The sequence below is a fragment of the Hibiscus syriacus genome, unplaced genomic scaffold (assembly GCF_006381635.1).
Source record: "Hibiscus syriacus cultivar Baekdansim isolate YM2019G1 unplaced genomic scaffold, ASM638163v2 tig00000003_pilon, whole genome shotgun sequence".
NCBI classification, from domain to species: domain Eukaryota; kingdom Viridiplantae; phylum Streptophyta; class Magnoliopsida; order Malvales; family Malvaceae; genus Hibiscus; species Hibiscus syriacus.
The window spans coordinates 1,147,301-1,171,819 of NW_024061753.1; the positions used below are offsets into that span (position 1 = coordinate 1,147,301).

The following is a 24,519-nucleotide window of genomic DNA, read 5'->3' on the forward strand; positions in this document are numbered from 1 at the left end:
GTTTGCTTGAATGTTTGCAATCGTTCATGACTATATTGTATCATGCTTATAATTTGGATGCATGTAGTATAGTAGGGTTATTTATGTGACACTGAGCTTAGGAGCTCAACGTATGGAATGTATTTCTATGAGAATGTCCTTAGGTGTCAATTCGAGGAGCACGTCACCGTTAAATTTGATCGTTATCTAACACGTGTCACACATATAAAATTTTGAAAATTATTTTATTTAAAAAAAACTTAATACTATAATTAAAAAAACTCCCAAATTTTACATCTTTCGTTGTCAATCAGTCACTGTCAGTCTTTCATGACTATATTGTATCATGCTTATAATTTCGATGCATGTAGTATAGTAGGGTTATTTATGTGACACTGAGCTTAGGAGCTCAACGTATGGAATGTATTTCTATGAGAATGTCCTTAGGTGTTAATTCGAGGAGCGCGTCACCGTTAAATTTGATCGTTATCTAACACGTGTCACACATATAAAATTTTGAAAATTAATTTATTTAAAAAAACTTAATACTATAATTAAAAAAACTCCCAAATTTTACATCTTTCGTTGTCAAGCAGTCACTGTCAGTCTATGGTCATCACCATTGACACCATCAGAACCGTCTCTCCGTCGTGAACAAAACTCAATCCCCCACCCACCAAGAAACTACGTCAGTCGTCGTGAAAAACTCCACGAAGGGTCATCGAATTTCTAGGTTTTTCATTGCTATTTATTGATGATTGTGATGGCTACAGTTGTCCATACATTACGCGTCCACTACCTTTGAGTTATTCGTTCTACTTCAAACAAAACTTAACCGGTGGTGACCTTTCGTCGTCGGCAGTGGGGAATGAGAAGGAAAGGGATGATGCAACGGAGAAAACTGTAGGCACCTAAAAGTGTAATGGAGAAAACGTTAGGCACCTATTGTTAGCAAAGAGTTCTTTAGACACCAAATCATATTTTGAGATATAGTTTAGGCACTAAAAAGCGTATTAAGCCAAATAATTATCTATTTCATATTCGTTTATATTTTATTTTTAAAAATGTGGCTCCATTCAAGTTAAAAAGAAAATATTAGTATTAATTGTATAAAATTATTTCTAAATTGTGATCTTCATTTTAAATTGGTCTTTAAACTTTAAAACATCTTATTTCAATCACAAAACTATGTATATCATTCCATTGGAGCTTTTTTGTACATTTCTCTTACATACAATATTTGATATTATTGAGAGAAGTGTTGGATTAAATAATAACACATGTTTTGTTGAAATAAAAATTCAATACATAACGATATAAAAATATTTAATTGTAATCAGTATTATGATTTATGATCACGATTTAAAATTTTAAAATAAATTAATTAATAATTAAAGCATGACCTAGCATAAACGGAAATCTTTGCTTACGAAGATAAACGGATGCCGAGAAAATCAAAGGCTGACTTAGCCATTATAGTAGAAAATTCATTGAAGTTAATGACACCATCTCCGTCGGCATCAGCCTCTCTGATCATCTCCGCTAGCTCTTTATACGACAACGGTTGCCCCATTTTGGACATGCAACCCGCAAGCTCGGCCGGGCTGATGTACCCATTGCCGTCGTGATCGAACAAGGTGAAAAGCTCCATGAGTTGCTCTTGGTTTACCATTATCTGATCATTCATGTGGGGCAAGATGGCATTTGTCAACTCATCAAATTCGTCCGCACCATTGCCATTGGAGTCCATATGATCTAAAAGGACATGGAGTTGATCCCCCGTTGGCTGGAGTCCTAGCGACCGGAGTAGCGCGGCAAGCTCTAGCATCGTAAGGCTACCGTCAGAGTCCATGTCAAACCTTGCAAAAATGTCCTTTAATTGTTTGAGTTGTTCACCATCCAATGCCACCATCTTTAACCCTAAATCATAATACTAACAACCAAATTACACACAAAAAGAAGGTTATCGGATAATCGATGTTAATGTCTTAATGACGGAACATAGATCGTGGCTAAGACAACGGCGGCTCTCGTCGGCAACGGAGGAGGAGAAGAAACGATGGGTGTAATTGAGGAAACTATGAAGAAATGTTTGGATTTTGGTAATTGAGGGAGATTATAGTGTTGATTTTTTAGTATATAATTTGTTATCAACGTGAGGTTAAAAATCGGAGTTCCAACTTTTCGATACGATACGAAAAATAGATAAAGTTGTGGTGGAAGTAATTTTATTACACCATAGTTATAACTTACGAATACAACAAATTTTGTTATGCACATTCATTTTATTATAATATGATTTCTACAAAAATATATAGAAAATTATTTGATATATAGTTTCTATGTAATTTAGTTTATATAAAGTTTTTATTTTAATATCACATCTTCTATTTAAAGTTTAGGGATTAGAAAGTTTAGAAATTATTAAAACAACTATTAATGATGACTTGGCTTTATTTTGCGGGGCGAATCAGTAGCAAGTCAATCGTTTAAAAGCGATCCTAAATCAATTTAGCAGGTTCTCGGGGCAGAGTTAATTCCATTAAGACTCGAGTGTTTTTCTTTAAGAACGTGGACCAAGATATGGCTTGTTCCCTATGTAATTTTCTTGGTTTTCAGCATTTGACGGAGCTTGGGAAGTACTTGGGTATGCCTCTCTTCCATAGCAGGGATACAAAGAGTACTTTCTAGTTTGTTATTGACAAAGTTCAGCATAGGCTGAGTGGATGGAAGGCCTCTAACCTGTCTTTTGTCGGCCGAGTCACTTTAGCTAAGTCCACTCTTTTAGCTATCCCAAACTATTTTATGCAAACTGTCGCAATTCCTAAAGGCATTTGTGAGAAGATGGAACAAATTGCTCGACGATTCATATCGGGTGGTTCCGGGAATAATCCTAAGGCGGCTCTTGTTAAATGGGATGATTGCTGTCAACCTATGAGGAATGGGGGCCTTGGCATCCATCCCCTCTGGGCTCAGAATGAAGCTTTCTTGATTAAACTTGGTTTTAATCTCCTTATGCGGCAGAACACGCTTTGGGTCAAAATTATGCGAGCAAATTATAAAATCCAAGATTTGGTGCTTGATTCTTTCGAGGGGGAAATAGCTCGTTTGTTTGGAAGCACATTCGAGACAATGTTTGCTGGTCGATCGGAAGTGGAAAGAAAACTAGCTTTTGGTTTGACTCATGGATAAGTGATTCTATGCCTTTAGCTGATTGTGATCGTATTAATCAAATTATTATGCCTAATGTTACTGTTAATGATTTTGCTACAGGTAGGGGTGATTGGAACCAACAATTGCTTTGGCAAGATCTCCCTGAAAACTTGGTTTTGATGGTTCTGGGAATTCCACCTCCTAATGACGAAGTTGGTGATGATTTACCAACGTGGCTCTGGGACCACTCTGGGGTCTATTCTGTGTGTTCCTCCTTCAACTTGCTTAATGGAGATGCTTGGGACACGGTTGATAACAAATGGAACCTCGCTTGGCAATTCCACGTTCCCCAAAGAGTTCAAAGCTTTATCTGGATCATCATTTGACAGTGCCTTATGACTAATGTTGAGCAAAAGATGAGAGGTTTCACAGAAGACGATCGTTGTCTTGCTTGTGGTACCGTTGCCAAAGACATCATTCACGTCCTCCGGGTTTGTCATATAGCTCGTTCGGCTTGGAGGCTTCTTGTTCCTAATAGACATGTGTCAGTTTTCTTTTCTCTCCCTTTGCTAGATTGGCTGCATTTAAACTTGTCAAATTTTGTAGGACTGACTACTACGAATTATGATTGGAGCCAGCTTTTCGGGATTACCATTTGGCGCCTATGAAAAAGTAGGAACCGGTTCATATTCAACGGTCAGGTGCAACCGTCCATGTCAATAGTGCTTTCGGCCAAAGCTTGGGCCCAAGTGTTGAAACAAAATCGCACACATCACCCAGGATGACGTGTCATAGAAGGAATGCCAATTGATGGAGAACGCCAGAAAATGGTTGTTTCAAGTGACGGTGCCATGGACCCTTCCTCGATGCAAGCTGCTTGTGGCGGAGTTATTCGGAACAACAATAGTGACTGGGTGCTTGATTTCTGCAGAAACATCGGTCAATATTCAGCCGTCCATGCCAAACTTTGGGGGGGTTCTTGATGGTCTTGATCTCGCTTGGTCTCTTAGAATCACCCAACTTTGCCTGGAGGTTGATAGTAGCGATGTTGCTAGACGCCTTGTTTTGCCTCCAACCTTTCATGAATCGACAATCGTTAGGAGAATTAGAGATAATCTGAATCACCAGTGGAGAGTGACTGTTACCTCCCCTCCATACCTCGGACGGTGAACACTAGCAGATAGCCTTGCCAAAATCGACAGAAGACAGCACTTGGGACGCACTTTGGTCGACCATCCTCCAGCTGAAGCCCATCGCCTCATTTTCTTTTATGTCACAGAGCTGAGTAGAAGAGCTGCCCACTACTTCTAGTGATTCTTTTGTAACAAAAAAAATATAATTATTTAAAAAATACATGTGAATTATTGGTTAAGAAAGAAAAAATCATCGTTACTCTTTTAACCACTACTAGTTAAAATTTTAAAAAATATATATAATTTAGTGATAATTTTGAAAAATAATTTAAACACCAAAATGTGAAAGATGTAACAGGTTGATGACTATAAATATAGTTTATCTTAGGTTTAATATAAAAATAAGTGTATAAACTATACCACTTTTTTCAAATAGGTTTTTAAACTTTTTTTAGTCAATTCAAGTGTTTAATATAACAAACGTTACCATTTTAGGTGCTTCGACTGTAACAACCGTTAAAATATTTCGTTAAGTAACACATGTCACGTTCTAGTAATTATAAAAGTTTTATTTAAAACAAAAAATTTAAAATATATTTTGTAACACCCCAAAATCTGGGCTAGTAATTTCGGGTTTATCCGAGAAGTAAGTGGACCTCGTGAAATTTATAAATTAAGTTGTTGGGCTTAATTGGGTTGGTTTTGGGGCCCAATTAACCATAAAAAGAGGGTTTTTAAATAAGGGACAAAATGCAAAGGACCAAAAAAGCAATTAGACCATTGATGGAAATTGAAGCTAAAATTTGGGGTTTTATACCATTTTGGATAGGGTCTCTCCCATCTCCTCTCCATCCTCTTCCTTTCTTTTCTTCCTTCATTCCCTCTTCAAGATCTATAGCAAGAAAAATAGAGGTTTTCATCGTCCAAGCCTTGAGGAACTCAATGAGCACTATTTCGGGATTCAAACATCAAGGTAGTGTATTTCTAATCCATTGAAGTGTTAATCTTTCATAGATTTAAAGATTTTGCTAAGATTTGAGTATTTAAGCATTTTAGGGTTTATATTTGATTTTATGATCAAATAACATTTTAGAGGTTTAGAAGATATTTTTATGCCACTTTAAGACCCTAGTTAACTCTTTAAAGCTTTAGCACATGATTAAAAACCAAACTATGGCCTTAAGGATGATTTTTGGGTGTTTTCTCGAGCCTAAATTAGGGATCTCAGACAGGGAGTATCGATACTAAAGGAAAGAGTATCGATACTGACCCCTTGATGTCGATACTGAAGGTTTAGTATCGATACCAGATGTTCAGCATCGAGACGAACTAGTCTCCATACCAAGGATTGGTCTCCATACCGCAAGACTATTATCTATATCAAAGATTAAGTATCCATACCGAAGGTTTGATATCAATACCCAAAATGGTTAAGTGACTTCAAGATGTCAAATAGACTCAAGAGTGAGGAGTTTAATATCATTTAATATTGGACATCTATCTCGGGTACGAAAATGACTAAAATGCCTTTGGGGTCTAAAATTACCAATTTACCCTTATGGGCCTCAGAGCGAGTAAATAAGAACGAAGGATCATTATAGAGGACATGCCGACAAGCAATATGATGAATTAATTAGACTACGAAATATAAGAATCATGTACTATGAGGATGTCAGCGAATGGTGGACGTACAGTCGTCCCTCTAACTCGATGACGAATAAAGGAAAGTGTAGCAAGAGCGACTAGAGTGTCGCTACTCAGAGTTGAACTCGAGTTAGGTATCGGGTTAGCATAGTCTAGCCAACTAGCAACAAACTCAATAATCATCGTAAAACCCTGAAACGCATAGAAACTTCTCTAGAGTCAAAAATTAACTTAAACGACCTTGCGTAACGAACAACCAGAATAGAGTAGCTTAATAAATAACAAGAGTAACATACTAATAAGCCTTCGCATAATGTTCTATATGAAAGAACAAGCAAGATAGCAATTAGTGAGAGGATAACCTCACTTTAGTGAGTCCAACTATGCTAGTGTATAACCATGTTACCTTAGTTTCCCTAGTGGGACATTGTCAGTGCGCGAGGTACTTCAAGAGCTAACTAGGGTACGAGGCCTGAACACTTGCGAAGAATGGGTTAGTGATGTCAGTGTTGTGTGGCCTTTGGGCCTTAGATATGTTTGCATCTTTGCATCAATCAGTATATTAGATATGTTAAAGCTTGGCTTGGAGGATATGTGAGACTGAGTCAATGCTTCAGATAGGCGAGAATTGTACTGATGTTATGTGACATCGGGTTCCCTTTCAATGATCTACCTGATGGCTATGTGAGGACCATGAGATCATTTAATATGTTTAGTGGGAATTGCTCTCAACCTGGTGTTGGGGGCAGCCTACTATCCTACCTCCCCCTTACCCCATTACATATGGGAATAGGGTCAGCTAATTTAGTGGGAATTGCACTGATGCTATGTGACATTGGGTTCCCTCAGTAACTAGTTTCTAATGGCTATGTGAGACAAGATATTTAGATAATGCATAGTATTTTCAGGTCTGAATTCAAATAATGCACAGGAATATCAGTGTCATAATTAGATAATGCATAGCAGTTACATGCATTAAGGTTAGAGACCCTTTAGAGGCGTACTCATGGAGAGACACTTAGTAGAGGACTAAGGGAAACGTGGGACTCCTACTTCAGTGATAGAACAGTAAAGCCATAAGTAGGTAGCACTTGATCTAGATCATGCATTTACCTACTGCTTAGTGTCATGTCTTCAGCATGCTTGTGTTTATGAATTCTTATGCTGCTCTAGATTATTGATTATATTGTTGGGTTTTGTAAGCTCAACCTTCAGATGTTTTCCGTTGGCTGGTCAGTAGCTTGGGCCATTCGTGGAGCACCGTCACAACAAGACCTCCAACATCTCCGACAGAGTATTGTACTGTAGCTTTAGTGGAAATATGTATTCATAGGATCTTACTCATGTATTTAGTCTATTAAACTTAATGTTGTGTTATTTTGGTTTTAAAGTGTGTGTCACGGAGTTTCGATTTTGTAAAATGTTTTTATATAAGTTATTTATGACTTATCATGATACATTCAGTATGTTTAAAAAGAAAAAGAGCATGTTTTTAAAATTAAGGGTTGCCTAAGTAACCCAGTGTGGCACTTTAGACCCAATCAGGTTTAGGGTGTTACATATTTTTTATAAAAAAATCCTAAAAAATTGAAAAACTTAAAAAAATCTCAAATGTTTTTTAAAAAATTATTTTAATCCCTAGGTCCACGCTGGTCGTTTAACACCGTTGTCATTGATCAGACCTACACCAGAACCTCACCCAATGATAAGCCAAATCCGATGACCTAGAACCTATAAACATAACGTCTCTAACGAAAGAAACGTAAACCCATTTAGTCATTCAGTGGGGTTTGTGTTGCTAAATCGATTCGATCTGGATCATCTGGTTCCACTTTTATGGTAATTCTGCATTTTTATTTCAAAGCAACTATGTGTTTTTTTTTTTTGCAGCTATTGGATCACTTTACGAGTCCGACCTAGTTGAAGAAAAAGTCGAAGAGCAACTACTGGAAGGGAACAAGCAAGAATAATTATGCATAAATTCTGATTTTCATAGACTACCAATTCATTATTTTTCATGAGTTTTTTTTTAAATTTGTTTTGTATGAAACTAAAGACCCCTTTCTGTCTTCTCAGGTAATGGATTTCCAGCACTATCGTTAATTGGGAGGGGGATAAGGAGAGGGAAGGGAAGGGGGATGGATGAAAGGGGGATTTTTTTTAATGTTTTAATGATATTTTTATTTTTATATTAAATAAAATTTTTAAAATTATATAAATTTTACATTATTAAACCTATTTTGATATAACAATTTAAGGGGAAAATATTTTTAGACTTCATTGAATTTGTTAAAAAAATTTAAAAATAATTCAAAGTCCATAAAACTTGAGTTTGAACACAAAATTGCTTTCTGGTTACAGTATAGATACCGCATGAACAATACCAATATATTATTCTTGTAGTATTGATGTCAAAGATAAGATAAATATCGATACTTCGATGGTAGTACCAATACTACCTATTATTTTTCAAAGTTTTTAAATTTCAACAAGATAAGACTTTCCCTTGAGTTGATACACACCCTAGAATACAACCTATCACCAAAACCATTTGATGTGGATTGGATTAGACTAGACCAGAGAAGTATTGTTACTCAATAGATATAACTCCTCTTATAAGTGTTAATTGTTTCATCCTACCTTACTTTATGTTGATTGATACTTGAGAGCCAAGTAAAAGAGTAAGCAAGAGAAGACATGTTCATTCTAATGCTATTATCCAATCTAAGTTCATTTTGAAATCAATCGATTATTCCCCTATTTGTAGCTTATACGAAGCAAGCCAAGACTGGGTCTCCTATATCATATTCCTCTTTTAGTTGGCAGATTCTCTCAACTATTGATTTATCAACTCAAAATAAGGTAGATGATCACAATATCAGAATCGTGGAAAATGATGCTAACGATACTCAAGGAGCATTGTTACCACTCAAAGAGCACTGCTACTACTTTACACAATAATATCGATACCATGAAACTCTAGTACTAATATTGATCAAGTCCAAAGGTTTTTAAGGTTAGTTTATTTAAATATTACAAAGGAAGTACCGATACTCCTAGCTCAAGTATCAAAACTCTTTGTTATGGGTTGTTTTGTTTTGCAGAAAATTAATCTCTAACAGCTTTAAAACATCCTCAATTACTAGAAACTGTTACAAACTCATTCTAATATATAAAAAATAAGTTAATGACACTTAATGAAGGTTACAACACCTATCTAAGCAATCAAGACCACGAGAAAAGCTTTTTCACTCTTTATTCCTTTTTTGCTCTTGTACATAGTGTCTTTTTGAGAGCTTCACTTGTAAACATCTATCTTTAGAAGTTTCCTTATTTACACTTCTTTAACTTTTTGTACAAGGGGAGTGGTTCTAGTTTGAAAACTAGGGAATTTGTAAAGATTACTCTTGAGCCTAGAGAAAGGAAGAACAAATTAGTGAACTTGCTAGAAAATCCTTAGTTTGGAGCTAAGGTAATGGATGTAGACTTAGTTTAAAAGTCGAACCATTATAAATCATTGTGTCAATTTTTCCTTTCATTTCTCCTTAATTCCCCAAATCTCAAAAGGTCAATTCACTCCCTCTTGACAACATTTTCAATTGTTCATGGAGCCTAAAATCCCAACAGACACGTGTTACTTAACGGTCTTTTTTAACGACCATAACGAGAGAGGTACCTAAAATAGTAATGTTTTAACGTAAAACACCTGAATTGATCCAAAATATTTTGAACACATATTTAGAAAAAATAGTATAGTTTGAACAAATATTTTTATATTAAACCTTTAACTTAATAATAAACATATGAACAATATATAATTCAAATCGATGACACAAGATGTTATACACTCCATAACAAACAATAACTTAGGTATGCTTTATTACATGCCTTTTTTTCTATATTCATGTGATAATAAATAAAAAAAATAAAAAAAATGTAAATTCCACATTGACAATTCTTTAATGATAAGTATATATTTTGATAATTGAGTTTGGTTTTAAAATGTAATTTATTATTTAAACTTTTTATTTAATTTGGTGTTTAAAGGTTTTTTTTGTTCTAATTAGGTCTCTAAACTTGGTTTAAATTGATATATGAAGTTCATTTTTATTTCAAATTGATACTTATAGTAAATGATTTATATGAACTATGAAGTCAAGTTTAGGTATCAATTTGTATATAAAAGCCAGTTTCAGGTACCTAATTGCACCATTTAAATTTTATGCACAAGATCGAATCTAGCCAAGTTTAGGTGCTTAATTGGACTAACATAAAAGTAAAGTATCAAATTGAACTTTGAGATCAAGTTCAAGTACTCAAATGTATATTTACCCTACTTGAAAAACATTTGGGTACCACCTTTGACATGAACAAGAATCAAAGAATGGTTATCCACGCACTTCTCTGCATACCGAAAATTAGCCTATTTCGTTGTTCCTAAAAGGTATAATGCGAATATTATTTCAATATTTATTAAAATAGTTTTTTTAATATTTATTTTTTACAGTATTTTAGTTTCTAATATTTTAATGTAAGAGAAAAAAGACTCCTTACGATAGATTAAATAATAATTTTAATTTTTTTAATTTTTAGAATATTTTAACCTTTAACATTTTATTTTAGAGCTAAAAAATATTTACTTTAAAGCGTTAATCATTTATTAATTAATAATTTTTTATAAAATATTTTAAAAAAAATAAAATACGAGAAACTAAAATGATAAAAAAATAAAAATTAAAGTTTTGATTAAATTTTATTTTATTGTAACATTATCCCTTCCAAATTAAAAAGGTACAAGTAAAGAATAAGAATGGAAAGGTGAGACTCTTCCATTGGCATTTCGTCAAACACACAATCATCCATCCACGCACCTAACAACGGAATTTCAAACACGTGCCAACCATCAGATCCACTAGTCCCACGAATATTCCAAATTCTCTTTAAGAAAAGCGCGTGAGATTCCCTCGCGCCTCCCTTCAATGTTTGTTTGTTTCTTTTGTTTTTCCCCGTAATCGGCTGCGATCGAGAGCTACCTCTGTTATCGTGAAGCGCAACTCCATAAATCAACGATGCCTTCCTTCGTGCTCATCCCCCACTGGACTCGGATAACGAATCGCTTCACTCGTTTTGGCGTTTATTTCCATCTGTGGAAGTAATCCCCAGCGTACTTACTCAGTAACTCGGTGAGTCCGTTGCCCCCTCGAGCTTCTTCCCTTTCACGTTTTAGATCCGCTGATTCTCTGTTGGATTTTCTTTTTTGATTTTTCACTTTATTTTGAAGAACTAAAAGATGGAGCCGATGGATATCGTAGGGAAGTCGAAAGAGGACGCTTCGCTTCCCAAAGGTAAATGTTTTTCTTAGTTCCACTCTTTTTCCGTACTCATTTCCGTTTTATTTATGTTTAATTATTCGGTGAATTATCATGATATTTCTTCTGAATTCCCCTAAAAATTTCCTCCTTTTTCTTTCTTTCGATTATCTTGTTATGTGCTAAATTTATGAATTTGAAGTCTTGGATTTGCTAGGTTTTTCTTATAGCTCCCATCAACATCAGCTTAGAATGGTAAATCATAGCAGCTTCGTTGCTCAATTCAGGTTTTGGGTTATCTATGCTAACACATGCTGTGAATGAGTTACCTTTAAAAGTTAATTAGGTTTTTATCCAAATTCAGCTACCAGAAGGAGAGAGTTTCAATTTCACAATGCTAGGCGAGTATGATTTGATTAATTGAAGAAATGTGCATCTTTAATCATGTGAAGGATGGTTTTGTGCTCAAACCTAGTTTTGTTTTATGCTAGTTTTCTATTGTGAGGACTTTTAGATTAATGGGGGAGGTGAAGCCGATGTTATATGAACGTTTTGTCTGTCAAAGGTGTCAACTGGTTTTCCAGTAATTCTTTAAAAAAATGTTGGTTGATTGTTCTATTTACAATCACCAAAAGAGGTTCTTGTCTAGAGCTTCTGTGTAGGGGAGCCTTATACTGGTTGGGGGATGTGATATCTTTGAGGATCGATGATGTAGTTTGTTTATAAAGGAGTTGATTTCAATGTTACTCAGGACATCGTTAATTGAAAAACAGTGAGCATCTATTAAACTGAGAATGGTAGATTTTTATGATGAACTTGTGTCACATATTGAAGTGAAGTTTCTGAGCTAATAACAAGGCTGTCATGTTCTGAACAGTTTACAGGTTCACTTTTGGTTTAGGGATTTAAGATTCTGTCTTCCTTTTGTTTTTCAATGTTATAAAACAAGATTCAGTTTACTTTCCTTTGTGTGCATGCAAATTATACTAACCCAATAACTTGTCCACCCATGGCTTTGCCTAGGCCCTGTGGTTTTGTTTGAGATTGTTTATTTGGTTTATGATGTGAAATGTAAATTATATGTAAATATGTCCTTTTTGCAGCAACTATGACCAAAATTATAAAGGAAATGTTACCTCCAGATGTACGTGTTGCTAGAGATACTCAAGATCTTTTAATCGAGTGTTGTGTTGGTAAGATAAGTTTAATTTTTCTTTTCTTTTTAATCAGTATCAATTTAAGGTCTCTGTGGCCTCCATATATTCTTTTTAATAGTGACACATCGAATTCCTTTCAAATGTTTTTCTCTAAAGCCAAGTGTCAACTTTTTTGTCAGTGATCAGTTAACCATTATTCTTTTTGTGTAGACTAGCATATTATTGTTGTTTCTCTTGCCCCAAACATGTGACTTTTAAACCAAAAATCTACCTTCTTAGTATGAATTTGTTTTGGTTAATTTCATTTTGTAACATTTGCTTTTACAAAGAAGTGTGGAAGAGGAATATGGTATCTGCTATTTCATATTGTTAATGTGGCTTTAAACCTGATTCCAGATTTTCATAAAATGGGTAATCTTATGTGGTTATAATACCACTATATGTTGTCATTGAAGATATTGGGGGAAAACTTTTGCTTGTTAGAATGTTGTATGGCGAGTAAATTGGCCATCTATGTTCACTTCTCTTACATCGTTAGAATTTTACTGTCTCTAACTATAATGTAATGATAGTATTAATTTTTTTCTTTTTGTAACTAACGTAAACTTCAATCCTCTTGCAGAGTTCATTAATCTTATTTCATCAGAGTCCAATGAAGTTTGTAACAGAGAGGATAAACGAACAATAGCACCTGAGCATGTACTCAAGGCTTTAGCGGTTACTCTCTCCTAAACCTACACCCATGTTTCAATTTAGTTCTTTATGTGTGTTATTTGTGCACATTGCTTTGTTAGGGTTGAAAAGTAATGCCTTGAAATATGCTGTTACGGTTCGTGAGTGTCTTTATTTTGTAGGCATTTAGTCTGCCTCCAATCCTCAGTCAAATATAGATGGCATTTTAGAACTTTTTTTAATAAGAAGTCAAGCACAACCTGCATATATTATCTTCTTTTTTATCTAATCAATGGTGGATCCAGAAATATTTTTGAGGGTGGCACATATATTAACTAGATTTGTGTGTGTGTGTGTGTTTTTTTTTTGGAGGGGGGGGGGCAAAATAAAATCTCAAGATGGGAACAATGAGTAAAATAGATATCTAACATAAGAAAATTCAGATTTCAGTGCCCACCCTAAATATAAGCTGCATCCGCCTCTGTATCTAATTCAGCTATCAAAGAGTATTTTAAGAAGGAAATTGTTGTTTTCATATCAAGCTTTGGTTTTACTAGCACTCTCTTCTCTTTAAATATGTTCCACATATTTCATTTTCCTCTGTATAGGCGTAGTTTTAAGCAGAAGTTTTGCGACTTTCCTTGATGATTGAGTTGGTTCATACCGGAAGTTCTGTTTGCTAATAGCACTGATCTGGTTACTATTATGCACTGTACTTGCATGTAGTCTTGATCATACCATGTTTTAGTTCAAGTTATGCATAAAAGATTTGCATGTAATTTACTTGTTACTAAAAATTAATGTCCGTACGTGATTTGCCAGGCCCTTGGGTTCGGAGAGTACATTGAAGAGGTATATGCTGCATATGAGCAACACAAGATTGAGACAATGGTAAATATTTTTTTCCTTGCTCATTAGGGTTTAGCATTCTGCAGTGTAAACCTTTCGGAAGCGGAATAATAATTTCTTAAAATCGAGACTTCCATCCAGAAGTTGGCCATCTCTTGTACTTTTTTCTGCTCATCCCAAAATTTCTCACTGATGGTATTCTTGAAATGCATTTCAGCAAGACTCTTTGAAAGGTGGGAAATGGAGCAACGTAGCGGAGATGACCGAGGAAGAAGCAGTAGCTGAGCAGCAGAGAATGTTTGCGGAGGCACGTGCGAGAATGAACGGTGGTGCTGTTGCCCCAAAGCAACCAGATCCTGACCCAAGTGTAGAGAGCTAATCCTTTAGGACCATTTTAGCGTAGGCAAGAATCCTCGACTCTTATAAGTTGTGATCTCATATATTGTGTACAGAAAATAGAAAGGAAAAGCCATTGGGTGGTGTAATGGCGTTTGTGGATAATTGTACCTTTTATTTTGTCCATAATTGTTTAGTTAGTGAGAGATTGTTCATTTCCATGTGTGCCCAAACCTTTCTATGTAATTGTTTGTCAACCTTATAAATAGTATTTTAGTTGACAAATCTTGCTGATGTAACAAGGCCCTAGCTCTAGTTGGAGTCACCGCATCCGAATTTACGTGTTCGAAACGACTATTGTATATGAATATGTATTTGATTCGAATATATTTACTTTTTTTTAAACTATCGTAATGTACACAACTCTTAAACTATTGTAATCATACAAGATTTTATGTCGTGAGTATGAAGTTTTAAAAAGTTATATTAAAATTTTAAAGATGTAGAATTAAAAAAAATTATAGATACGATATTAAATCACCAATAAAAAAATAAGAAAAGAATACTTAAATTATATAAAAGTTCCCATAAGTACGATTATCCCAACACTCTTCTCAGTCCACCCAGTATTATTGAACCTTCTTGTATGTAAATTCTCTACGTCCATTGCTTCATATTAAAAGCAAATATGCAATTAGAGACTGGCTGCATAAATGTGGCTCCCGGATTTCTGTTGGTTAAGGATGTAGAATTGCACCTTATTGTACCTCAAGTTATTTGTTAATTATTACTTTTAAAGTGGTTATTAATCGTTTTGGTAATGGAATGGAAGTGGATGATACAACAATGGACCATACAATACTCAATTTATTAGTTTTTGTGATTAAATATTTGTTTCGTTTTCATATGTCTAAGGATTAAATATATAGAGTTTATAAATGTGAATGGTTAAATTTATTAAATCACTTTAAATTATGATCGAATCGATAGCATGTGTAAGTTCTAAGGATTAAATCAAGTACCGATGATGGTTACTAAAACGAAAAGTTTCATAGTTAGGTGATAAAAAAGAGCTAAAGTAATATATGGGCGACTAAATAACTAGTTTCCCTTTAGTTTGTTAAGATTTGAGGGGGTATTATATAACATTCACAGAAGGCAGAGGAAACCCTAGATTCTTGAAGCTGGAACCTAACATTATTTCGGCTAGTTCTATCCTCTGTACGTCAACAATGGCGGTGTCGGAAGAGAAAAACTCAAAATACCCCTCTTTAGAAGAGAGTATGAAGAAAAGGAAGCGGAAGCGAAACAGAGCTAAGAAAACAGAGCAACAAAACCCTGACACCAACAATGACAGAGAAGAAGAAGAATTTGAAGAAACTGAAGCAATAGAAGTTGAAATCAAAGAGAAAAACGGTAATAAAAAGAAGAAAAAAAAGAAGTTGAGGAGTGAAGATGATGATGAAAAACAAGAGGGAGGAGGAAACAAAGAATATGAAACAGAAGAAGTGGAGGAGGAAGAGATAAAGGAGAAAGTGAAGATTGGAGGTAGTGGGATAATGAGCACTGAGTCATTTGAGTCTTTGGGATTGTCTGAGCCTACCTTTAAAGCTATAAAAGAAATGGGTTTTCAGTACATGACTCAGGTATCCCTTTTGGTTTGTTGAATTATTTGTTTAATTTTTGTATCGAATTCCATCGTTTTTATATCTCTGTTTTTTAGTTGACTAAGTTTAATTCAGAGTTCAATACGTAGAGTTGCATATCAAGCCTTGAAATATAATGGAAATTTTTCTGGAAGCATTGTTCTGTGTTGATTTAACTACGGGTCTAATGCCTATGGCTATGAGTAGGGCTGTAAATGAGAGTAGACCTTCCTGAGCTAATCGAGATTGAGTCAGTCAACTCTCAAATTGAATGTATTCTAGATCGAATCCGCTCATGAGCAATTCGAAAGAATAATATATTAAAATTTTAAATTAAATTATTAATAATATTAATATTAATATTTTTTTAAATACAATAAAAGACTTTCATGTACTTAAGGTTTAGTTCAACTGCTCAAGTACAAGTTTGAGTTTCAATCGAGCTATGTACGAGAATATTTCAAGTTTAAGTTTTTTTTGAGTTCTTGTTAAGCTTCAGTTTATATTTCAAGTTCGAGTTGAGCTTGATAGTTTTAAGCTCGTGAATTTTTTTAGTTGAATTGAGTACAGTTTTACACTTATTGGGTTGAGCTGAGCTCAACAATATTCGAGCTCTACTCGGATCGAGTTGAAAAAGGAAAAAGGCATCATTGTTCTGTTATTCAGTGCAATGCTAGAACTTTTTTATATCTGTTTTACCCTCAAAGTAAAAGCCTACAGCTTGTTTTGTGCATGGGAAAAATTTACTTTCATTGTAAATTTTTTTTATAGTTTTTGAGCTATACATTAAGCTGACCTGTCAAACTGAATGCAGATTCAAGCCCGCTCAATTCCACCACTTATGATTGGAAAAGATGTTCTTGGGGCTGCAAGGACAGGTTCTGGGAAAACCCTTGCCTTCTTGGTTCCTGCCGTTGAGTTGTTATATAATGTTCGATTTACTCCTCGCAATGGAACTGGTGTTATCGTCATTTGTCCCACTAGGGAGCTTGCCATTCAGGTAAAGATTTAAATTCTTTGGTCCTTTTTTTTGTATCTGAAAAGCTTGTTTTGTTGTTGCCACTACCATCTGCTTCCTAAGGTTAAAATTTCATTTCCTCTAATTTTAATGAACTTTCCGACTTTCGGTCAGTAACATATTGAAATATGACGGTTTTTTACTTTGGTTTGGCTGTATGTCATACCTTTAATATTTCATAATTTCATTTATTACTAAGCAATAAAATCTTCGAACATTTCAGACTCATGCTGTAGCTAAGGATCTTCTCAAATACCACTCTCAGACTCTTGGATTGGTTATTGGTGGTTCAGCCAGAAGAGGAGAAGCAGAGCGGATTGTGAAGGGGGTAAATTTGTTAGTGGCTACTCCTGGTCGGCTACTTGACCATCTTCAGAATACAAAGGGATTCATTTATAAAAATTTGAAGGTAACATTAATATTTGTAAACCTCTTCCATAATATTTTTTTTGTTTGGTTAATAATGTGGTTTTTACAGTCATTTGGTTTAGATGTATAATGTATTTGCATAAAGTCATTCCCTTGATTTTGAGTTCCTGTGTGATTGATGCTTTTGACCTATTTTAAGACTGTATTACTATAAACCAGAGTCACTGGCTACTTGGTATTTTGAGGGAGTCACTTTTATCACTTAGATTATGTTGTCTCTGAAATATTACTACTTTGAATAGATGCAACTTATAGGTGAAACGGCTGGGGTTGCTGTATAAGAAGTTTTGATATCATGATTTGATTATACTAGTAAAATTTGTATGCAGTAATGAATGTGATATAATGAAATTGAAAGCACTTTGAGTCGTAAAAACCAATATAGCCGTTTCGTGCAGATAAATTGAGAGCCTTTCGATCCATGAAAATTTAAATGGTCGTTATAATTTTTCAGACATGGTTAAAATGTCTTCCGAATTCAATTTTCTTTTTCTTTTTATAAGAAAATTCAATTTTCTAAAAGTTCTGTGAAATTTGCAGTGTCTCATAATTGATGAAGCTGACAGGATATTGGAAGCAAATTTTGAGGAAGAAATGAAGCAGATTATTAAACACTTCCTAAGGTGAATCATTTAGCTATTTACATTGTTATGTTAGGAATATGATTTTGGATTATGTCATTTACTTCATATCTAGAACTTCTGAAAATCAAATCCCGTTCGATTGACTGTTGGAATATATTTAGTGAACTAGTAGTACATGACTAGGATTAAAGAGCTTAATTTTCTAAAGAGCTAGGTTCCATTGGTTAACTGACTTGTTGAACACGTTTCAGTTGTTTTGCGTTGACTAGGTATGTCAATGTGTGATGAATCTTTATCCGGATGAAATGGTGTTATTTCTAATAATTATTATGCACAATGATGAAGCAACACATCAAGCTTCTAAAGAAGGCATAACTGCCTGATCATTTAATGGTTGATTATTAAGTTACTTGTCTCATAATTTGTTCCTAGGGCTTTTCTTGAAAATTTAGGGTAGCCAAAAGAATTAGTGTCAATGTTCTTAATAATTTAAATGAAAGGGGTGTAGAAGTAAGCTTTAAGTTGAAAAATAGGATATATGTTGTACATGAGGAAAAATATATCTGCGATTAACTGATTTGCTTTTTGTGAGTACTAGCAAGCTGAGCTGCATTTGCAATTTTGGCTTATTTGCAGCCCAGAGGAAAAAATGTTATGAAATGTTAGCACGTTTTTTGCTTTAATAAAATCGGCTTTTTTAATACCCTAGTCTTGAATTGTAACTTGGAAGCTGTTTATAGCTTACTAGCTTCCTATTTGATGTGCAGCAAAACAGGCAAACATCTCTATTTTCAGCTACCCAGACTAAGAAGGTTTGCCCTTACTCTAATGTTTTTGTATCATTTCCCCCTCAAGTTTTATTTGTAATCCCACATAGGCTAGCATTCAGCATTTTTCAGAAAACCTGATTTCCAAGTTTAGTCAAAGGTTTTTACCTTCCTTTTTTGGAGCAAAGTTCTTATTTAACCATGTGACATTTATTGTGGGTTTACTTAAATATGCAGGTTGAGGACCTTGCCCGTTTGTCATTTCAGACGACTCCTATTTATATTGATGTAGATGATGGGAGAAAGAAGGTATGAACATAATCGAAGTTGATCTTTATATCGTCAAGTTTACAATCCTTATCCTTTTGACTTAACTTGATGCTATCATTACTGTAGGTCACTAATGAAGGGCTGCAGCAAGGCTATTGTGTTGTGCATAGTTCCAAGAGATTTGTCCTTTTGTACTCGTTTTTGAAGAGGAACCTGTCCAAGAAAGTGATGGTCTTTTTCTCTTCATGTAACTCAGTCAAGTTTCATGCGGAACTTCTTAGATATATTCATGTGGATTGTCTTGATATCCATGGAAAGCAGAAGCAGCAAAAGCGGACCACTACCTTCTTTGACTTCTGCAAAGCAGAAAAGGGAATTTTGCTTTGCACTGACGTCGCTGCTCGTGGACTTGACATTCCCGCTGTGGTATGTTACCTGTGGTTCTAATTATGTATCATTTTCGATTTGTTACTTGAATGTCTATTATTAAGTTGTTTCTCCTTTATAAAAATGTATACACAGTTTGTTTTGGTGTATCTTAAGTAACTCGGTTTAAACTTGAGGAAGAATCATTATAACTGGATTTTTGTTTTCCACTGTGTAGGATTGGATTCTGCAGTACGATCCTCCGGATGAACCAAAGGTCTGTGCTCTTTATATCAATATATATTGCTATTCTTTTTTTGCTATCTTCCAGCCATGTTGAGTATTCGGAATGTTGCTTTTAGGAATATATTCATAGGGTTGGTCGAACTGCCCGTGGGGAAGGTGCAAAAGGAAACGCTCTTCTGTTCTTGATCCCAGAGGAACTGCAATTTCTTCGATATCTAAAGGTGCGTTATCTCTGCGGAACGAGTTCTTGTTTTTCTTGTACAGACAAAGTGGGGCATGGGATGGGGATTAAGGGCATTAAGAAACTTTGAGCAATCAAATATTCAGTGTCGTAAAGATTTAAATGCTTTTGCAAAGCATCGGAGTATGAAACATGGCGGCCTGAAATTGGCTGTCAGTGAATCAAAAAACCGATTCTAATTTGTTTATTTTGGTTCTCTATTTCTAATGACAGGTAGCAAAAGTTCCGGTTAAGGAATACGAGTTTGATGAGAAGAAGCTGGCAAATGTGCAGTCTCATCTGGTAATGTTTCGATTTTTACTCGCTACAGTTTCTTGAAATGACAATTTTCCGAGGAGGTTATATTGTCTGCTTGCAATAATGCAGGAGAAGTTGGTGGCAAACAACTATTACCTAAACAAGTCAGCTAAAGATGCATATCGATCTTACATTTTAGCGTACAATTCACACTCGATGAAAGATATCTTTAACGTGCATCGCCTTGATCTGCAGGTACGAATATGATCTTTCTTCTGGCATACTAAAATGTAGGTCTCCATTCTGCATAAGTGTTTGTACAATGTTTTAGAATCTTAAGTGGATCATTAACGGGTGATACAATGTCCCGACACAGAAATAACCGTGTTAAGCCGACTAACAAGAAACAAAATTTTTGTTTTCGAGCAGGCTGTCGCTGCTTCCTTCTGCTTTTCATGCCCTCCGAAGGTTAATCTGAATATAGACAGCAATGCATCCAAATTTAGAAAGAAATCACGCAAAATTGAAGGAACACGAAACAGTTTTAGCGAAAGCAACCCGTACGGAAGGCAAGGAAGCGAAGACGACAAGCGGCAATTCGTGAGGTATTAACTTGAGTATCTGTATAACGACCTTTTTTAAGGCATAAGCAGCAGTATTGGTGAAAGCCACTGCACTAGTCTGCAACAATTTTGCTTCTGTACCATTTGGAAAGGAGTGCTTAGGGCAGCTTTATTAGTTTCTTCATAAGTTTATTACTTGAACATCAATACAGATTCTCGACTTTGAAATGAATAAATGTTTTTACCTAAAATGTACGTAAATTGTGTTATTATTGCTTAATGATTCCATCATTCTCTTAAGGAAATAATTCAGAGTGAATAATATCGCATATATGTTCAAAGTAGTTCTCTGTGAAGTTTCTGCCAAATATATTTACGAGTTCATGTAATGTTTGTTGCTCGGATTAGGGTACTAAGTGTTGGGTACGAATATGTTTTCAGCATGGATGTTCGTTCTCTCTCTCTAAAATATTCTTATTTGACACTCGTATTTAACGCATATACTTGTTTAACGTTCATTGGCAATTTGGATAACAAAAGAGGGAGTGTTCGGTGAATTATTTGTGAACTGTTCGTGTAATTTTAGTTTGTCTGCTTGTTAAGTTAAATAAATGAGTATGAACAAAATTTTTATATTTATTTAATAAATAAACCGATATGAACAAACACAAATTAAGGTATGCTCAGTTCGTTTTTTTTCATAAATGAACTTGTTTATATGTTCATTTATCGACTCATTCGGTTATGTTCATGAATAAATTTATTTAATGGCTCGTTCATAAACTCGTCTAGTAGCTCATTTACGTTTCTATTTTTTATTAAATTTTAAATATTGATCAACTTAGAGACTAAATTGAATACAGTAAAATTTAAAGGTTATATTATGAAGCGTAAGGTGTTTAAGCATTAGTGGGATATATTTTTACCATTTTTAACTAGTAAATGAGCATGTTCATAAATGTTAAATGAACATGTTTGGAAAATATAAACTAACATATAAACGAATGTTATATGAATATATTCGTCAATGCTAAACAAACATGTTCGTGAAGGTAAACGGGTGTATTTACGAACGCTAAACGAACGAACACGAACACGTCAAAAAATAAATTAATGAATACAAATGCGAACATGATATTAAAATTTTAATCGAACATAAGCCAAATATAAACACCTTTAAAAATAAACAACAAACAAAAATGAGCACAATATTTTTTGTTTAAACTCGATTCTGTTGAGTTAATAGATCGGCGGAATCGGCCAAGAGGGGGGTGAATTGGCAATTAAAAATTTGGTGGAAGCTTTTGTAGAAAATTGAAAGTAATTGTACAACGATTTTACAGTGGTTCGACTTTCTCAACCAAAGTCTACGTCCACAACCTTAGCTATCCACACTAAGGATTTTCCAACAAATTCACTAATTTGTTCTTTCTTTAAGGCCAAAAAAATAACCTTACAACTCCCTCAAGAATATACCTCAATTCTTGATAACACTCTTTTTCAAAGAGAATATTACAAATTCGCAAACTTAATGAAAACCCTCACAAGGTAAGATGTTTGCACAATTCTAGAACAAGAAAAGAACACTCAAAGATGATTACAAATGAGCGCAATGTGTGTTCTTGAAAGCAAAATGAATATTGAAGGAAAATTGGCTTGATTTTCACAAACTTAGTGTTTGATGCTTTCTCTCTTGTCTCTCAGTGATTTCTTATTGATCAATGGCTTCAGAACTTGTTTAAATACACATTGGGATGATTCTAACCGTTGGGAACCATTTGGATGAAGTTAAAGTCGTTGTAGTGTGAAAAACCACTTAAATTTGTCTGCTGGGAGCGGGGGGGTATCGGTATCCCTTCATAGGATATCGGTACCTGCAGTGTAAAATTCAAATATTTCGACCGTTATATGCCTGAGGGTATCGGTACCTCCTGAGGGGGTCTCGGTACCATTGCATGGGGGTATCGATACCTATGGGGGGTATCGGTACCATTCGAGCATTCTGTTATTTCTCAGAACCAAAATGTTCATAGGGGTATCGGTACCCTATAGGGGGTATCGATACTATACTAAATAAAGTTTATCTTTGGCTCGAATATGGATCAAAATACTTTGTAAAAATTGTTTCAAAAATATTTTAAGATTTAAACTTAATTTTACACTTGAGTAAGGATTGAAATAGACATTTAAAAACTTGGAGTAATAATTTATGATATTCGAATTAATCAAATACATAATATAAGAATCAATAGAAAACTTAAAATTTATTAACACTTGTTTTGTTATAACGAAACATCAAAATGTTTTCAACAATCTCCCCTTTTTTATATAACAAAAAACTTTAGTAATTTTAAGTTTTTCTAATTGAAAATCATTGGAGTAATTTGAAAATAAATTACTCTCAATTTGAAATCAAGTTTGAAAATTTTACTCCCCCTTACTCTAACACTTATCCCCCTTTTTGTTAAATTAAAAAGACTCGAAAAACGGTTTTAAACAAGGTTTTTGAAACATAAGCCAATTGATATTTATATAAAGGGTAAGCTGCTAAGATAAAAATCGAGAGAAGGATTAGCCATTTGTTCCATAATTCAATATTCATAAATATAGTGAAATGGTTAAATTGGTCATTAGTACTAAAATGATGCAAAATAAAGAGACATTTAAGTTCAATATTCAAATAAAAACATTCAAACCAACAATTACCAACCCAAACATTCAAAATATCCATAACAAATTCAAATCACAAATATTCAAAGCAAATTTAAACATCAACAAATTCAAACATTCATAAGCATCAAAATGTTAAAAAAAAATAAGTTCTAAGTTCAATCCAAGAAAACTAAAGCAAAGCAAGGTTCAAGCATCCGTTGGAGGATCGGGAGGAGGAAAATGAGCTCGCATAGTTGCCATCTCATGTGTGAGCGCATTAATACGTTCATTCATAGTTACGTTGTTCACGCGCATCTCCCAGAGAATTTCCAATTGTTGAGCTCCCATTGTGGATAATTGGGACCCTATGGAAGTAAAGCGTGAATCAATGGATGCATACCAGAAATCGAATGTCTCCATAAAGGATTGAAAATATGGAGGAATAGGACTCTCTTGATGTGCTTGTTCCTCGTGCTGCTCCAGCTCATCCTCGGGGACGTCATCAATGTCTTGCATAAGCTGTTCAAGATCAGGATCGCCTTCAGCTGCCGGTGGAGCTCGTGGAGAACTAGCTCCCGGAGTTTGCTCAGAGGATCGAACCCATTCACCATTTTCCTTATCCTTTGTCCATCCCGATCTCGTTAAGAAAATAAGATTAATTTGATTTTTTGAGAGGGATGGCTACATCAAGCTGTACCCTAAGCTCGGCTTTTTTAAACAAGTTACTCAGTAGACAGCCGTAAATTAGACTTGGACAAATTTTCTTATTAGGAACGAGATTCACGGTGTCAACGATAGCAGAAAATATAATCTGATGTAGGTTAATTTTCTTATTATTCTGAATACAATGTATCCACCATAAATCTAAGGCTCTAAGAGTGGAGTATTTTCCTCTGGATGGTCTAAACCACCAAGAGATCATAAGACGAAGAAATCGATCGTGATGATCTAAGACACTCGCACTCGATCTAACCTTGTAACGGGAACCTACGATTTTTTTTCATTATATAATCCATTATCGTCTAAGCCAAAAGCATTTTCTATATATTGAGAATCAATATGGATGAATTGACCAAGAAGATAGGATCAGATTCCTATAGTTTCAGTTTGTTCTCGGTTTTGAATGCAAACGGCATTGGAATAGAAAATTCGAACGAGTTGTTGGTAAACAACCGGTTCGAGTTGATGGATTTTATCAAATTTCCAATCTAGTAGGGTAGGTAGATATTTAAAGTTCATATCTATCATAGCTTGAAGGGACGAAATGC

The 24,519-nt window shown here is 34.6% G+C and overlaps 3 protein-coding genes across 6 annotated transcripts; 2 read left to right on the top strand and 1 right to left on the bottom strand.

The window, feature by feature from the left end:
* Window positions 1-1,405: 1,405 nt before the first annotated feature.
* Window positions 1,406-1,891, bottom strand: LOC120218663 (probable calcium-binding protein CML15). The gene has a single exon (XM_039215602.1). It carries the CDS (start codon window positions 1,889-1,891, stop codon window positions 1,406-1,408), a length of 486 nt encoding a protein of 161 aa, XP_039071533.1.
* Window positions 1,892-10,921: 9,030 nt separating this feature from the next.
* Window positions 10,922-14,566, top strand: LOC120113385 (protein Dr1 homolog). 4 transcript variants are annotated; one of them, XM_039134713.1, is made up of 6 exons: window positions 10,922-11,092; window positions 11,191-11,254; window positions 12,322-12,411; window positions 12,998-13,092; window positions 13,870-13,938; window positions 14,117-14,566. In XM_039134713.1, exons 2-6 carry the CDS (start codon window positions 11,200-11,202, stop codon window positions 14,273-14,275), a joined length of 468 nt encoding a protein of 155 aa, XP_038990644.1. In that variant the 5' UTR covers window positions 10,922-11,092; window positions 11,191-11,199; the 3' UTR covers window positions 14,276-14,566. The 4 variants fall into 4 exon arrangements, with proteins under 4 accessions (XP_038990644.1, XP_038990564.1, XP_038990611.1 ...); XM_039134633.1 differs by having other exon boundaries at window positions 10,931-11,092; window positions 14,114-14,564; XM_039134680.1 differs by having other exon boundaries at window positions 10,937-11,092; window positions 12,998-13,089; window positions 13,867-13,938; window positions 14,117-14,562.
* Window positions 14,567-15,379: 813 nt separating this feature from the next.
* On the top strand, window positions 15,380-20,780 carry LOC120113694 (DEAD-box ATP-dependent RNA helicase 51-like). The gene is given in 13 exon segments (XM_039134782.1): window positions 15,380-15,878; window positions 16,693-16,878; window positions 17,120-17,305; window positions 17,866-17,935; window positions 17,938-17,948; window positions 18,677-18,721; window positions 18,914-18,985; window positions 19,073-19,372; window positions 19,551-19,589; window positions 19,675-19,779; window positions 20,013-20,081; window positions 20,166-20,291; window positions 20,466-20,780. Coding segments are annotated over 13 exon segments (1,806 nt in total). The 5' UTR covers window positions 15,380-15,464; the 3' UTR covers window positions 20,649-20,780.
* Window positions 20,781-24,519: the final 3,739 nt, after the last annotated feature.

Bases quoted from the DNA above. Each gene is read 5' to 3' on its own strand.
- LOC120218663 (XM_039215602.1), bottom strand. From the start codon at position 1,891: ATGGTGGCATTGGATGGTGAACAACTCAAACAATTAAAGGACATTTTT.
- LOC120113385 (XM_039134633.1), top strand. From the start codon at position 11,200: ATGGAGCCGATGGATATCGTAGGGAAGTCGAAAGAGGACGCTTCGCTT. The intron at 11,255-12,321 runs GTAAATGTTTTT...TCCTTTTTGCAG, and splicing joins GGACGCTTCGCTTCCCAAAG to CAACTATGACCAAAATTATA. The intron at 13,093-13,869 runs GTTACTCTCTCC...GTGATTTGCCAG, and splicing joins ATGTACTCAAGGCTTTAGCG to GCCCTTGGGTTCGGAGAGTA.